This window comes from Tyto alba, unplaced genomic scaffold (assembly GCF_018691265.1).
Source record: "Tyto alba isolate M040663 unplaced genomic scaffold, T.alba_DEE_v4.0 Super-Scaffold_45, whole genome shotgun sequence".
Lineage (NCBI taxonomy): Eukaryota > Metazoa > Chordata > Aves > Strigiformes > Tytonidae > Tyto > Tyto alba.
Window position 1 is genome coordinate 33,744,427 of NW_024881321.1, and position 17,881 is coordinate 33,762,307.

Here is a 17,881-nt window from a genome sequence, read left to right on the forward strand (position 1 = left end):
GAATAGGAAGGAATGTAAAGTTTTTAAAAACAGCCCTTATTAACTTTTCCTTCCATTGATTCTACTGTAAACTCTAAAAAGCCTTTTTAAAAAGCAAATTCTCATACACTCAGCAGGTGAAATGTTCCCACAAAAATAAAAATAAACAAATTAAAAACCACCCCAAACAATGAAAAATCAGCAATCATATTACAATCTTTTCTCTTGACTAATCATATCCTAGTATATCTTTACTGGTTTTATTGCACATTTATGAAAACTGTTGTCCTATATATTTAAAAAAAAATAGTTTCTTTATCTGTGCTAACACATTCTTGTGCACCCTTAATAACTAGATTAACTTTCAACAACATGTAGATATTAGAAAAACAATGGAATCAAAACCAAATAGATACTTTGTATTGTAGATGCTCAAAGGCTTCTAGTGTAATTTTGTTGAGACAAAAAGACTTGGATTTTGGAAGCTCTTTGCTCCCATTCTTTATGGAAAACTGCTGGTTATGTGACAGCAGGAGAACTCAAAACGTAATTCACAATGAATGCCAATCCTTTCACCTCCAATATGAAGGCTTCCCACTACTTAACTTGCTGAGCATAACTGGTTTTACATAGCATATCTAGAAAAGGCTGCTCCTGTTCAACTGACCAGTGAGAAAGGACTGGACTTCTTCAAAACGGGTATTGGAGCAACAGTTTGTTATATATTTCTTTACATTTTTTAACTGTCCGATCCCACCTTGTAAGGAGAGCACTTGTTTGTTCAGCTAAAAGGAACCCCCTTCATGCTCCTTTTGGGTTTGCTCAGTCAACTGATTTGTGCAACAGTGGCAGAGGCACACTGGAATCGTGTACCCATTCATTGTGATTACACAGACAAAAGCAAATGTACGTTGTCTGTGATGGGAGATGGGAAGGGGAAAGGAGATGAATGGTTCCCATGGGTAAGAGGACAGTTAGATTTGTTTGGGTTTTTTTGTGGTTGCTTTTTTTTTACTTTTTTTTTTTTTTTTTTGTTAAATTTTGTTTTGTCACTCTTTTTTGTGATTTTTGTCATTTTTTTGTTATTTTTTTTGTGTTTTTTTGTGTTTTTTTTTTTTTTTTGTTTTGTTTTGTTTTTTTTTTTTGCTATGTCATGGAATCATAGCAGTCATTCCTCTAATAGAAACTGACAGGACATAAAAGACAGAACTATCAGATGAACACACACAATGACTAGAAATATATCGACAGAGAAAAGACTTAATTTAGCTTTGAGAAACTGTCCCAAAAATAAAATCCTGTATTAACAAGTGCAAAAAACAAACAAAAAAGAAACTCCAAACATTAAAACACAGTGTATAAAATGGTGTGAGAAATTTAAGTCACCATCCAGCCTTTTAGTCAATAAAAAGCTGTGTTCATGTGTCCTTGTTGTTTGGGTAGAGGCCCATTCTTTTCATTTTACCCAAAATGTCATTCAAGAAGAGATCTGAGGGTAAAGCACTCAGTCCTTGCTATTTTTGACTGTAGTCATTTGGGCCTGTTGTGTTTCTATCACATAAGATGAATCCTTTCTTTTATTCCTCATTGGTTGAATTATCTTCCAAAGTTGTTATGCCTCCAAAGCCCAGTCCTGTTGAGTTCTGTGCTGCTGAGACTGTAAGTACTGTATGTAAGAGAATTAATACAAGAACACACAGTTTAAGTCTGCTGTTACACAGTCTTGATGCTGATGAAACTGTGAGCGATGTCCTGTGACACATTGTTGAGCCACTTGATTTTATAGTCCCTTTGGATTGATGATCTGATAGTAGTCCCCATCTGACATCACAGCATTCTGGTTCTGCATTGGTTGGATAGTTTTCATAGAGCCCTGTAGGATAAACACAATAAAAAAATAAACATCAGACACAAAGAGATTGACAGAAGTTGGTAGCTCAAATGAACAGTCGATTGTTTAGTCCAAGCTATCAAATCCACATCTTTGGATGAGCCTGAAGCCCTCAAAACACTTGCCATTTTGTATAATTACAGATGTTGAAGGGATATGTATTATCTAACAGGAAGCAGAATCAAAAGATGATTCAACAGAAGTATGACACTGAGCATGGTTGTGTAAATAAACAGCATTAAAAAGTAATTATTGATGTTTGAATGACAAGGATATTTGAATTCTTCCTTTCTGGAGAGTAACAACTAATGGTGAAGTAACAACTAATCAAAATGTGTATTTCCACAAAATTTGAAAGGATCTTGAAATTCTTCCTCAGACTGTGAGCACATACCAATAACATCATTGTCCATGAAAAGATAAGCATTAAATGACAAATAATTGATATAATGAGAATATTGACTATATTGATTGTCAAATCAATACAGATCCAACAGCTTCACAGGAACAACTCCCAAACAGAGATGTTCAGAGTCTACTTGTTTACCCTATCTCAGCTGAGTTCTTTCAGCTGAGATGTTCTCTTCAATATATCCCAGAGGTGAGGGCAATCTTTTCTTGCCATGCAATAATTGGATCTCTTGATATTTCTGACTATACACCTAGTCCATTTCTGCCTTTGGAACTTTACTGAGTTACTCTGCCTAGTCTGATAATGAAATTTGGAACAGTTAGAGGAATTCTGTATTTTCCAAAAGACGTAACTATCTTTTGGGAAATTTTTTATGCTCTCTGCTTTATTATATAGGTGAGTAACATAACAAGAGAGTTCTGTTTGCTTCCCACATATCTTATTTTCTGATAAACTAAAAGAACCTAATTAGGATGCTTAACTAATGGTCAAATTCAAGAATATCTATTATAATGGACAAACATCTTTTCTCCATTTAAACTGATCTTAGAATAAATTTTGCAGTAAATAATTAATCTACAGTAATGCTAGGTTTTACTGAAAAAAAAAAAAAAACAAACCCTATCTGTGTTGAAATATTAGGGTAAAGATTTTGAAAGCATCTACATAATTGCTATAATTTATAAATTAACTTTACTTCTTGGGACAAGAATTACATTTTGTCTGAAGTATCACAGCAAGTTAGTATTTTCAAAAAGCAATGTCTTCAAGTTTAGGTATTACATTCTTAAGTCCAGGAACCAGACTGCTTCTATTTTGTGAATAAACTGTAAAGAAAAGCAGCACATCTTAAAATAAAATAAAACTGAACTCTTTCATTCCTACTTCTATCATATTGACCTGCAACTAAACAAAAAGCTCATTAGGTATGCCAAGCATGTTAAAATGCAGATTAAACCTAGACTGGCATTTTTTTACATAGTTGACACAACAGTCTACTGTGTTGTACATGAGTCCAGGTAAAGTTGCATCTATTTCTGGATTCAAGCAAGTTTTTAAAAATACAGGAATGAGAATATCTTGTTTGATTTTCTGTAGTCAGGTTTTACACTGTAGGAAATCAGGCCATTTCACACGTATGCAGTCAGATACTTAAGGTAGTGTACCAACACTTGAAAATTATTCTCTCTCAGATCATCACTGAATATACTTCATATTTTTAAAAGAGATTTTGTTGTGTTTTGGAACTCGTGGACAGTTGTTTATTGAAAGTATAATAGAGCAGTCTTATTGCTAACACTGTATTTTCTGAGACCCATCTTTTGGTGTTTGTGTGTGTAAGTGTGTTTTTAAACATAATAACATACAGAAAGGGCCTTCCAAAGCAGGTAACTAAATGGTTATATGGTCTATTCTGTGAATGCAGTACCTCAAACTATTAGTGGTATTTGAAGGGACACAGAGAATGGTTAATGCTTTGATGCCACTGAGGCTTGTTTACTATTCAAACTATATTTCCTGCCTTTTTTGTTATAGGAAAACCCAGACTTCCTTTGAAATGAAAGCATATATACACAAGTTGACAATCAAAAGATATTTAAATAGTTCATATACACTTACTGAACTATAAATAAATTGAAGGAAACTCCACATTTAAAGTTTCATTGAGCTTGTTCCTTAATACAAACTTACATTTCCTCTGTATTTCAATTCAGCAATTGAATTTAGGTTTTGAATTTGTAGTTACATATTTAGCAATCATTTAACTACAGAACCACTATTCATAGGACAGTTTCAGAACATTTAGATAAATTCAGTCAGAACTTTTGTGCTGAATAATAAAATAACTTAATTGTGCTCGACCACACACATTTTTGTAGACATAAGTATCAGGTTTGGCTCCTTGGATCTATTCAGTCAGTCTACACAGTCAGAGGCTTACAAACCTGTGACTTACCAGAAACCCTCTAAAGTTGGCTACATCAGCCTTGGAAAACCAAGGGAAAAAAAAGTAGTTTGTTCTTTTATCAAAACATTTTATATGGGATAAGAATTAAGAAGGATATCTTTACCCACCAAACCACCAAGGCTTCCTTCTTCCTATTCTGTCTTTATAGTTCAGTTTGTAGATATCTGTAGCACTTGGATGTGTGGTAATTGTATTTCTGAAACTGATTTACCAGCTCTAACTGGCTTGAAACCTACTTTGCTTTTCACTTTCCACTTAAAATTATCAGCTCTGGATCTCCATTTCCCAAATTTTGCCAACACTCGCCTATATTTCACCAGAAGAAATTTTAGTCCATATAGAGGTTCTTGAACTTTGATCTTAATCAAGGATTTAGAATTTGCCAGGATATTTTTTGGTTTCAAACCATTCTCCAGACAGACACGCTATCTCTCACAAAGGACATGTAAAAGTCATCTCTTTGCTTGGTAATCAGGTAGTTTTTTCACATGCAGATAGCATTTTGTTGGTCAGCACAGCAGTTATATCTGTAGGAAGTGTGTGTTACTAATGTTGATACAAGAATTAAGGCTACACATTTGACTGAGATTATGTTAATGGTGACATGACTGTATATAAATCCAGCGTATCCTGCTCAGCTGAATCATACTCGAAGAAAAAATAGTGACAGCATGAGTGTCACTTTGTGTGGAAACTGCTTTGAGGGAGTAGCAGCAAATCGCAAATAAGTTTGTATACAAGAATTAAAACCACAAAGACTGTCTATGCACGCATGGTCTGCTGATCAGCTAGACCACCAGCTAGCTCAGAGAATGCTGTGCTTTCTGCCTGAGCACTTGAATTTCTTTTGCATAGGAAGCAGCATGAAAAAGAGGTAGGTGAATTTCCACATCACATCCCAACTCTGTAGGGATGTGTCACGATTGTAGCTGGATCTGGATCTGTAGCAGTTGGTCTGGATTGGCCCACTTCTTAGTTTCTCTGCTATAGTAAGAGGTATGGAGCCATCATTTTCTGCATTAAAGGAAACTGGTTTGGTTGATATATTTGTTGTCATTGCTGAATAAGTATTTTGGAAAACCACAGAAATAAAACAGATCTTATGTTATGCTTTTTCCTCTTTTTCTTTCTGTAGAACTCTGAACTGTGGTTCTCTTAAACATAGATTTCTGATTATTTTTAGAGGCATACCGAGCTTCTTGTGCTTGAGGAAAAGCCCATGAACTAGAAGAAGAAACCAGATAAGTGGGTGTAGCAGAGCAGAAGTTTTGAATGCTCCATTTTATTGTGAAGCCCAAAGTAAATAATGCCTGCCAAGAGTGATCCATCCATCAGTGACATCACCGTATCAGTGAATGCCAATGTTCTGCATGACATTTTTCTTTCTGAGGAATTATTTCTGAGGTTTCAGTATTAACATTTCCAACTACAGAAAACAAGAGAACACATTAGATATTATATGACTAGATTTCACTGCTTGCTTATATCTGATCTGGAAGCCAGCATTCTTCAATCTTATCCAGATGGTCCTCTCAATTTTTAAATTGCTATGTATATGACACATTATGATGCTTCTGTTTAGACATGTATTTTATACTCTTTATATTTTAAAACGTAATAAAATTAAATGTTAGAAGAAGGCTTAAAGGAAATAAATTATTCTTTAGTCAGGCAGATTATTCTGAAACTGGTGAATAAAGCTGTTCAGCTGTTTTGAAAAGCCTAATTTCCATTTCAGACTCCATTCTAATTGGAGATCTGGGTTGATATGTTTTAAATTTGTTTTATCATTGTATGTTGGTGAATATTTCAGATAGTTGACTCTGTAACATTTTCCTGGGTGTATGTGTCCACATTCAAGGAAAAATCATTGTGTTTCTTCACTTTCTTCACAATGCATGTATTTTTTTTCCCCCTGAAATATGTACAGGACCAATTTCTTCCTGATGGTGTAAATCAGTGTTATCCCTATAAAACTGACTGACCTGTTGCAAGTCAGAAAAATAAGTAAATAGCTGACTCTTAAGGCTATACAATGAAACCTTTTAGTTCTCCTATGTTGAGATACAGGATAAGGGTGAGATAACTTGCTTCTATCAAACTTTGGCTTTCCCCACCCCTCCCTCTCCAGTTTTGCTTCTATTATGTACAATTTTTCATCAAAAGGATTTACCACTGTGATATGATATGAAAGAAAAAGATCATACTTATCCAAGTATTGTGTTACAAGTAGGTTAATTGCCTGGGTTGCTTTTATAGGGAAGAACATTTGCAGCTATTATGATAAGGGATCTCATTCATAGGAAAGCCCTGATATTCAAGACTAAAAGAAGAGTAGATTCAAAAAGATGAGCTATTTAGTTGACATATTCTTCTGCAAAACCATGTTAAATTTTCCTTGTAACCAGATCCATATCTAGTAGCGATGTAAAACATACTTGTGAAACATAAATGGGATTTGTCCTGCTATCTGTGTTAGCTTAATATTTTGATATTTTAGGACCTACTAAGAGGTGTAGGCAGGAGGCAAATGACACATTATTATGATTTATTTTTAGAGCAAAAATTTGGATCAAGTATATATATTTTTTTGAGTTTGCTAAGAACAACATAAAGTCGATTCAATTCAGAGATTTTTCTCTTTTTGAATTGTTCTACAAAGAAAAGATAGATTGCAATGCATTCTGTATATCACATTTTCTCAAGGAAATTTCTTTTCAAATTGCACTGAAATCAGGGCATCTGTTTTGAACCAGACACTCTAAAGCTAAACCTTCTGGTGAAACCCAGACACACATCTGCCCCTTGAAAGGAAGCTGTAGTTTAAAGAATTGTTCTCAATATCTTTGTTGAGCTTTATTAGTCAACAAAGTCCTTCTGCAGATTGGTTAGAATTCTCTGTAATAATTCTCACTATATCCTTAGAAACAGTGTGTGCTATGATGCATGACTACCAGTTTAATTTCTGAATACTCGTCTTTAAAGTAGGAGGAGTTTCTGAGGAAGTATTACTTTGAATGGATCACATATGCGTATGTTATTGATATTTGCCAAATATTGATATATGGGAGAATATTCACACTATGCAATTCCAAGCAACTGAGATGTTAATCGGAACGTGAAATTAGGAGCCTAAATTAACGTGAACAGAATGGAAAGATGTGAGTGATTAAAAACACCTGAATCACCTGCCTGCTCACTTGTCTCCCCTTATTTTCTCCTTCTACACTGCAAAGTATCAGAAGTCTTTTCAGCACTGGGGAGTAGACAAATCTGATTCTCCTCCTGGTGGCAGAAGACTCATTCTGAAGACACTGTTCTTATGAAGTAACAGATGGTGCCATGCTGGTTTTGGAGGAAGCTAATGCAACACATCTCTGCCTTATTGCTGCTACTACCTTCCTTTCCTTTCCTTTCCTTCACATAGAAACTTAAGTGCTCCATTAAATTATGACACCTATTGTACAAGTAAAGAGTGTGAGCATATGCCTGGAATTTCCTGGCTGATATTTGCTGCTGGGTGATGGCTCTGTTTTACCACAAGGCACAAAGAGACCATAAGTCTTGGTCAATACAAAGGCAGCCCTTAGCAACACATCTAGCCCTAATTCTGCACTCTAAAGTAGTTCAGACTTGGCACATAGATAGCAGTTTTGTGACTGTTCTCCCAGTAGGCAGAATAGGCTATGTCTGTATTAACAAGTAGTTTTGGGCAAGAGAAGATCTGTATCATGAAACAGCTGGTGCTGAGTATCTAGTGTCAACCCTGAATGAAGGGTTTTTACCTCATTCTAGCACTAGTCTAATTCTGTAGACAAAATGTGTATTAGTGGTTGGGACATGTTAGGTATGGTCCTGTAGAACATCTCCTAGTTTAGTTTAGTCCAAAGGAACCCAGTTTGTATCCTCCAAGATGTCTCCCCAGTGCAAATCAAATATCATTTACTTCAAAAGCACATTCTTGAACTAGATTGCTAATGCAGATGCAACTGCAGCATTGGTGTTGATGGCATAACCTGGCTGCTTGGGGAAGGGCCATGTGTGTGGAGGAGAGGTGATCTCTTCCCCCCTCTCTTTGGACATCTCTGCTGCTCATTTGGTGGAAAATAAGCTCCATGTTTTCTGGATTGAGCAAACTGCAGGCCTGAATATATACTTTTGACTGTGAAGAAAACATTTATGACCCCTGCATCTTCTCTCTGTCTCTGTTGGAAGATGGCAGGAAGCCAGACAGAAACAGTTCATGGGCTGGACCAGTCCCTAGGCCAGATGCTGGATCACATTACTTTGGAAGGCATGGGAAAACCAGGAGTTGTGCGTGATTAACAGTCTCTTACCAGTGCTCTGTACCTAGAGTAATTGTCCTGGGTTTGAGTAAGTGGTGGGTTTTTTGGGTAGCAGGGGAGGGGGATACAGCAGTGGCACCCTATGAGAAGCTTCTCAAAGCTCCCCTGTCTCCCAGTCTGACCCACCTCTGCACCAAGTCAGAGCCAATCAGCTGTGCTTCTGCAATAATATATTTAAGAAGGGACCTGGGAGAAAGAGTTGGACTTGTGAGGAGGAGTTGCTGCAGCTGCATGAACACCAAGGTCAGTGGAGGAGCGGAGGAAGAAAGGAGGGGGGAGGTGTGCCGGAGCAGAGAACCCCCTGTATCCTGTGGTGAGATGGCAGGGTGGCCCCCCCTGCCACCCATGGAGATCTACAGCAGAGCAGACACTGATTTATGGCCTGTGGGGGGCCCCACATGATCAATTAAGGTGGTTACACCCAAAGACAGCTGGGATCCTGTGGGAAGAAGCAGCCTCCACTGTTGGAGTTTGGTGTTGGGAGGATTGCAGCATGCGGGGGTGTCCCACACCGGAGCAGCTCAGGAAGGGCTGCAGCCTGTGGGAGGGACTCCAGTTGGATAAAGTTGGTGATCCATGCCAGAGCAGTGTAAGGAAACACTGTGGCCTGTGAGAGGGACTCAAGTTGGAGGACATTTGTAGAAGACTGTCTCCTGTGAGAGGACCACGCTGGATCAGGGGGAAAAAAGTTCCAGAAGTTCTCTTCCCAAGATGGAAAAAGTAGCAGCCCTGACTGCACCCCCCATTCCCTGCCTCTTGTGCTGCTGTGGTGAGCAAGTAGAGATATTGGGACTAAAGCTGATCCCTGGAAGAAGGGAGGGGTGGGGGGAAGGTGTTTTCAAGATGTGGTAATGCTTCTCACTGTCCTACTCTGTCTGTTCAGTGTTGTTGTTGTTAGTGCCTGTAATAAATCTATGTTATTTTTTTGATTCCTCTAACGAGTCTGCCTTTTGCACATGACCATAATAGGTGATTCTTTCCTCTCTGTCCTATCTCAAATCCCAAGCCTTGGCTTATTTTCTCCTCAGCACTGGGGGGAAAGGGGTGAGTGAGCAGCTGTGTGGTGTTTGGTTGCTCTCTGGACTCAAACCACAATAATCATCCATTCTTCAAATCTCTTTTCACACTCAAAGACCATGTGTGAAAAAAAATTTAAACATTTTACATTCACAGTGGGGAATAAAAGGAAAAAGTGACTGCATTTATTAAAGAAAACAATCCTACTGGTGTGCACACTGTTTTCATAGGAGTCACAATTAAAAACCTTGATCTGGAACTTCGCATGGGATTCATTAATTATAATTTGCTGTATGTGTGTATGTATTCTTAAACACTATTATTATCTCCCTTAAATAAGATTCTGTTTTGCATGGGCAATTCTAAACATCTAAGCTACAGAAAGAAACATTAGGTGAAGCCACTGGGAACTTTAATCATATGGATATAAACACCAAAAGTCTAAACTGAAAGCAACCATTCAGTTTTAATGAATATGAAAAACATTATGTTCCAGAACAACACCTGGTGCAAAGACCTACTTTTTTCCTTCTATTTCCTAGAAGAAAGCAGGGAGAGAGGAACACAAGTGTCTTTCTAGTTAACTGCATGTTTTCATAATTAGAACCACAGTGTGATTCTTATTGTTTTTATTAATGTCCCAGGTACTTTCTTTTGCACTGCAGTTGTCCCACGTTCTCACATGAATTTCTACAAAAGACAAGTTCTGGTGATACACAACTAGTGTAGCATCCCCCCTCCTTCTCCCACCATCTACTTTCACTGGAGATAATCAAGTAAGATATTCTCAGGCTAGAATACTTCTTAGTCATTATACCATACCAGCCCTTCAGGATTTTACAAGAAGTCACTATTAATCCATATTATATTTTTTTTTCTTTTTTAATTTAATGGTGTCAGAAATAACAGTGCCTGCACAATTTCTCAGGGAAAATAGCAAGCCTTATGCTGTTTTCTCATCATGTGGACCTTCCAAGGAAGGACAAAACCTTTGTTGTTATTTCTTTTTAAAACCCATAGTACTTTTTTTTTTTTTTTTTTTTATAGCCTCCAAGCTCAAGAAAATCCTGTCCCGAAAGAAAAAAAAAAAAAGTATATGTGTTCCCTGTCCACTGGTGCCACCATGCCCTCGATTGCAGAGGTGTCTCTGCACCCCTGCTCACTGATGCGATGGGACTGGGATGGCAAGGGAAGGCAGCAGCTCGATACTGCTACCTCAGATCCCAGCGCTGCTGGTGACATGAAGCTGCACCAGCCTTTTATCTAGTTGCAATTGGAAAATTATGTGTAATGTTTATATGCACATCCTGCACTCTGTGCTGTAGTCAACATCAAATAAAACCAGCTATCAGTGGTACATCTTTTCCTGTTACTTGCCTTTCATGGCACATTGAAATGTTTTATACAAATCAATCCTCTGTCATTCCATTAACCTAAATCTCTGCTGGACCTTGGAGGAAATGGTATGTTACCATGGAGAGGGGGAAAGGAAACCCTTATTATAAAGCTATTACTTATAAAACATTATTAAAGACAATCAGAAACCACAAATTATTGATGTTTTTCAGGGATAAACAATCCTATAAGTAGAGGGGCTCCTTTTTTTCTCCAGACAATATTTTATAATTATCAGTGTTCCTTAGTTAGCCAGCTAGTCTTTCATTAGTTTTATGGAGGAAAAAATAACATACTGACATAGCTCGATTCAATTCCTGCTGAATTTATCTGAAAATGTAAGTCAAAATTTCAAAAAGGGACCTGTAGCATTTCTCTCCATGGGATACCATCAGAGTCAGGAGCAGCAGAGATATTAAAGCCTAATTTGAATGAGTGACAGGCTGTGGCAAAATGTCACTCAAGAGGAATCCCTGAATATAAGGTTTGCTCCTGATGTGTTTCCCATAGCAGACCTCAATGGTGACCCTAAATATCAAATAGAAATACCTTTGACCTGACTCTTTTGGGTTTTGCCAATTAATTTCACCCACCCCAGGAAGAGGTTCACAGGTGAACAACTGATTCTTAAAATTCTTTACTAGTGAAAGGCCTTTCCTTAGACATTTACTTTCCAAGAGCTGCTGCACAGTTTTGAATGTTATGCCCCAGATTCTTAGTTTATCTGACATAAGAATTTAGGTAAGTAAAGGTGAATATACTGAAAACTGGACTTGCATCTCTCTTTTTTTTTCTGAATATTGCATGACAAAGAGCCTATTTTCTCTCAGTACTGCATGACACAGAGCAACAAAAATCATCCACCAAATTATTAAGCATAAAAAACAGCCAGAACAAATTTCTTCTAGTAATTTTGTTTTGTAAAGTTAATGACTGTGGCAAGATGTAGTGTAAATGTGCATTACTAAATCTGAGCTCAAATCCTAGCACCTCTGACAAATCTTTGTGATGAGCAATACCTTCAAGCCCTCATAGTTAGAACTAATGGAAGAAACATTATCCACACTCTCCTTCACATTGAGATGTATTAAAACAATTGAAATTATCTTTTCTATACTATACCTGTACAGATGAAACTTGATAGTCCTCCATAGATGACATCATCGTTGTCTGGTAATATAAAGGGACACCTCGTCTGAACCTCCAAACAGTATTGCTTGCAAGGAATTCTGTTGCTGCAGTGAAACTGTGTGACTTCAAAATACTGGGAACAGAGCCAGGCTTTGTAGACAGTCTGGAAAAAGAGAAGAACCAGAAGTATAGATGGATGACAATAGCACTGTCATTATTAGAAGAACATACTGTACTGCACACCTACATTAATGCTGCTTCCGAAAGCAAATTTTGAGAGAATATCACCTGGGTAAATCCTAGTCTTAACTTTTGACTATCCTCCCCCTTCAGAAATGAAAACTCCAGCCAAGGTATTTAAAAACAATGAATAAACAGGACTATTCTTATGCTATTATTTTATCTTAGTTTGTAAACAGGTATGTCTCCAACGCACCTTTTTATTAGACACATGCATACACACCACACACCCCTGTCTCTGTACCTTATCATATACAAACTGAGATCCTAACCTCATTTGAAGCTGGTCTAGGAAAAACTTATGAAAGTAACTGCAAGAAGGAGTTTAAAGCTGGGCTCAGGCCAGCTCTGTTCCTTATATCATCTAGAGCTAAGCTATCAGGTTGCAATAGATGGTGCTGCTTCCCTTCAAATAAAACCTTATCCAGTCCACAGTATTAAAACATGCATTAGGGTTCCTGAACACCAACAGCTGTAGACTAGGGGATAAATCTAAACCAGTGAGGACTAATGCCTACATTTGGAAGCTAAAAGGAACACATTAAAGGTGCTGTCATCTGATGCTGTGTAGCCATGGCTGCAGGACCTATGATTATTACAATGATTATAATAATTTAAACAGAAAAACAAGATAAACATATTGATTTTAGTTTCTTTTACTTATTCGCTTCTGAGCAATAGCCTTTGTCATAAGAATTAAATTAGCCTTTTGGACACAGAAAAGTTTCACATGTGATCATAGAAAAATAGATTGGAACACCAGTCTATGAAGGTGATGAAAAACCTGTATGACTGAGTACAGAGAGGTTTGCTTGTTTCCTATTTTATTTTCCACTTATCTGTTTTGAAGTACATTATTTACTGGATAGATACTTGTTATCTAAGTTGTTATATAATGAATATTTCCTTTTTGTATTCACTCAGAATATCTGAAAATCTTAGTAACTACCTTTCCTTTATCACAGGCTGAAAAGCAATATAGTCAGCTGATTATTTTCATTCTTTCTAGACCTGTTTTTAATAAAAAAGGAAACTTAGATTAAATTTTTAAGCACTGAAAATTCAAAAACTGACACCTGAAAAAAGCAATCTAGTTGAGAGTTTGGTTTGATTTCAGTATGTTTCATCTCATCTGTTATAATTTTATTAGTGTCAATAGCAGCCTAAACTGTATAATTAATTTCAATGTATTAGTCCCAGAATCACAAAACTTTTATCTTAGCTTGTTTGAAATGGTGGCAGATATGGGTAAGGTTGCTAGGTGATAAAGTGAAGCTTTTATCACAAATCCATGGTTTGTGATTATTTCTTTATGGTAGCTTTTGTCTACTGCATTCCATAGAACAAGATTTTTTCCATTACAAATTCAATTTTAATTGCTTACAAAGGTTTCTTATCCACAGTAAATGATTAATGAGAAGGAAGATTAGGCAATGTGTGTACTTTTTGTTCTTAAATAAACTTCTAAACAGCAAGTGGTTTTCCTAGCGTTAATTATATCCCCCACCATATTTTTAATGTTTCAGTTAATATATTGACACTTGCAACAATAAGAGAAATAAAGTAATTGTTTTTCTATTTTTAATTAGTCAGTGAGCATAGTCTATTGGTGGGACACAGGAACGCTGGGTCTGATAACAGATAAATATTCACAGATGATCCCTCCTGATCACTAACACTGTAAACCTGTTTAGTATGAACCCACATGTTCTCTTTGTAGCATAGATATAGGAGTAGTAAGTTGAATCATATTTGAAAATGTACATCAGTTTATAGGGAGTGTATGCAGCAGCACGCCAGGGTAACAAGAAAATGGGCAAACCCATGTGTCTACTTAAGCAAGACAGGAAATAAATGTTTATTCAGGAGCAGAAGTAAATAATGCAATCATAGGCTTCTGAGAGCATTTTCATGTATCCAGTATCTGTACACATAATGTTCCTGCTCTGATTCACAAGTCCTCAGTTTTGGCTCAAAATTGCACTTGAACTCTTGTCCATATTTTTAAAGGATGCGTGAGTATACCTGTTCCTGAGATCTATTTCTCAGATAAATGCCTCTCACTCTGTATCCTTTTTATTGCAGCCCCTTTCAACCTTGTCTGCAGTCTATATTGAGATTTTTAATACGCTGGTCCCATTCTGCTCTGTTTTGGTCAGTGAGGCTACATGGTTTGAGAGTTCTGTCTGGATATGAACTTATGTCATATCCCACTTTGGGATGAGATGCTGATGCTTATCAGCCTTCCTATCCCCATGCTCCAGTTTCTTCAAAAGTAACTTCAGGTTTGTGGGATAAGATACCTCTGCAGAACACTGTAAAATGTCCAAGAGGTAGTAGGTGAAACCCTCAGGGCATCCTGAAAACTAGCCTAGAAGATAGGAGATGCTGTTCTTCTGCCCTTCCCTCAAAGATCTTCTATTTTTCTAGGTCTTTTGCAGGTCTGAGAATTGACATGAAAGATTCTGAGTAGTTGGAGAAGTGACTGTCATGGAGAAGCACCAATTTAACACGTGACGACTTATAGTGCAGTTGAGGTGGAATTTAAAGTCACATCTGTGTAAGGAAAAAAAATAGGGACAAAGCCAGATTTGAGCACCAGAGAAGGTTCACCCATAAAACCTAGTTGTTATCCCACTGGCTCCACAGCTTTGGCCTGTGCTAACTCATACAGTTATAGACAGTGCCCAGCCATTGTCTGAGAAAAGGATTATTCCAACCACTGCACCCTGTAAGCAATTTTAATATGATCATGATGTTTTGGGGAGAGAAAAGAAAAAATGTAGATACTTGCAGATGAACTCTGATGGGCTAGCTGGTAGAGCAGAGAATAGTCCCTCTCCACTCTAATTACCAGTACATACATGATTTAAGTGCCTACTTTCCCAACAAAGACCCCAAATAAACTCTCCAGCTCTTCCTGGACATCTTAGACTTTCAAGGCACCAAAGACTTTACACAGAAATCTTCCTTTCACACCTAAAGATGTGCTACCCAAGAAGGAGTACAGAAGTGTAAGAACTGATCTCATATTTGCGCATACCACTCATTGCTCAGCAGCCTTTGCAAGAGTTCTACAGCAGACCCAAGTGAACAATTAGATCCAAAGCAGTCCAAAGCTTTTTCTTTGTTTCAGTGACAGTGATGGGTGACTTCTCTAGCTTAAATATTAGTAGCCTGTGATCTGGAACTGATACGTATTTAAATTTCTTGAAATTTTCCTAATAGAAAAGCAGATATTATGGCTTTTGATCAGCCAGTATTCCTTCTTATACCCTGGAAAATACAGGTTTTGTTTAGCTGGGAACTCTGCACTATTGCTTAGCAAATTCCAGATGCTGATTTCCATAGTCTTAAAACATGCACTGTATGACAAGGCCTGAAACAATCAATGAAAATACGTATTGGCTTGTATTTTGAGTATGGTGTGTGCTTTATAAACTACGCTTTGATAAGAGGGTATTCTTCCTTTTTTAAAGGACATGAGTGGCTAAAACCAAAGACTTATAATCACAATAAATGCTCCTCTTAAAAATATTGCATACAGAACACTAAAGTATTAGTTACAGTCTATTAGTATTTTCCTATGCCATTTTCAATGTGTCAGTGGAAAAGGTGAATGGTGGATGTGAGGAGAAGACCATGTGTCAAATAGTTAGATGCAGGGAAATCCTCTAGATTTCCCATTAAATAAAGTTTTCTAGAGCAAAATTTTTGTTCCTTCCAAACGTGTACTTTCTCAATATTCAAGTAAATAAAACAAACGTCTTGGATTACATTTCAAGGAAAGCAAAGAAGAGTTGTGACAGCAGTAGATGGGGCTTTCACTTTATTATATCAGTTAAAGAAAACAAAAATAAAACTAACTTTCAACATGAACTGAACTAAACTGAGTTATAAGATTGGGAAAGATATATAAATTATAGAGAAAATGTAAGAATACACAATTATCAACAGTATTTGAAGAAACAAGAGGAAATACAGTGATTTTTACAAAAAAATCAGGAGTTTGGAACACAAAAGCATCATTTTTATCAATAGATATTTTGTGAATTTACATCAAGCCACCAAAACCAAACACAAAACTGACACACAACATAGATTCTGTATTTCTTAAATTTACAATTTCTGCTACATATTATGATCTTTTATATAAATTGCATGCATATAATGCAGAAAAAATAATTAAAATGGACTTGTGTTTTCAGTTCGTTTGGGAGATGATGAGAAACTGAAAAATCATAGTTGCTAATAGAAATCTGGAAGACTGATCTCAAAGAATGGAAAAAAACCATGTTTTTCTGTTGGTTTTGTTTTCACTCTTTCTTTTAGTAAGGGAAAGAACTCAGATAAATTGGATTATTGATGCATCATGGCAACCACATCCATACAGCATATAAGTGTATATATCTAAATATTTCATCTTTTTACCATCAGCAGAACTTTAAGCACTCTATATTTGAAAGAGATACAGTCCCGTCTATTAAATAAGACACTGTTGGAAAAAGTAACACATAAGAATATGATCATCTTTTGTGTACGGAAGCATAATTACAAAATCTCAGAAGGGTTTAGTGTTAATTTTGCTCACCTAAATAAATTAAACCTGTAGGAAAAAATTAAAAATTACACATTTAAAAAACTGAACCAATCAATGCTGGCTTTTTTATACCTGTATTCATATGCGTGAGTGCCTACCCAGAACAATCATCATCAAAATATTGGTATTTGTAAATGATTAATATAATGATAAGAATATGTTATTAATTAGTCAGATTAATTCATCATCTGGCATTCATTTTATTTCTACTGTACAAGTTTCAAGCCAATGTCTGGAAACAGAAAAAAATATTTTATGACTTCAGTGACAAAGCATTCAACACAAATAACCAGCTTCAGCAATTCAAGGAATGAACGCTTAGCAAACAAACCAGACACTAAACTGCATTTGCTTGTCAAATTATTACAGATAATAAATGGATTCAGAGTTAAAAGGAAGAAAGAGAGGTTGTGTGTGGAGAATTTTGAGAAACTTAAAGAGCACAGCGTGTGCTTCTTCTCTCAGAATATCAGGAAGAACACTTATTTTTGTCTCATTGTGGGAAATGGCAGTCCAGATATCGTCTCTTCTTAGAATATTCTGTGTCTCATATCACATGTGAGGTTAGACTGTCTCAGAGTTGTTTTTTTCTGGTCTTGAAAGGCAATCAGACAGAACTATTAGGTAATACAGATGCATTATTTGCCTACACAGGGGCCAATATCTGCTGCCCACAATGTGTACAGTATCACCAGGTAGAGCAGTGCACTGGCCAATCACAGCCCTGGTCATTACACTAGCTGATTTGCAATTGGCTGTGTGATTAATTTTAATTGCATGACCAGTATTTACTAAGACTGGAAAAATGATGGGATGATAAAGTTGTATTTGCTATGCATATATGCCCACAGTCTCTCTCACTTCCCCTCTCATTCTCACTCACTCATACATGCACAATACA

The 17,881-nt window shown here is 36.7% G+C and overlaps 1 protein-coding gene across 1 annotated transcript in view; it reads right to left on the bottom strand.

Moving 5' to 3' along the window:
* Positions 1 to 1,097: 1,097 nt before the first annotated feature.
* NALF1 (NALCN channel auxiliary factor 1) overlaps positions 1,098 to 17,881 on the bottom strand; it is a 473,423-nt gene continuing 456,639 nt past the window's right edge. Inside the window, exons 2-3 of the mRNA XM_042806124.1 lie at positions 12,132 to 12,303; positions 1,098 to 1,852 (exon numbers count right to left, since the gene is read on the bottom strand). Coding sequence (XP_042662058.1) covers positions 1,557 to 1,852; positions 12,132 to 12,303 — 468 coding nt within the window. The 3' untranslated portion in view covers positions 1,098 to 1,556. The remainder of the gene's footprint in view (positions 1,853 to 12,131; positions 12,304 to 17,881) is intronic.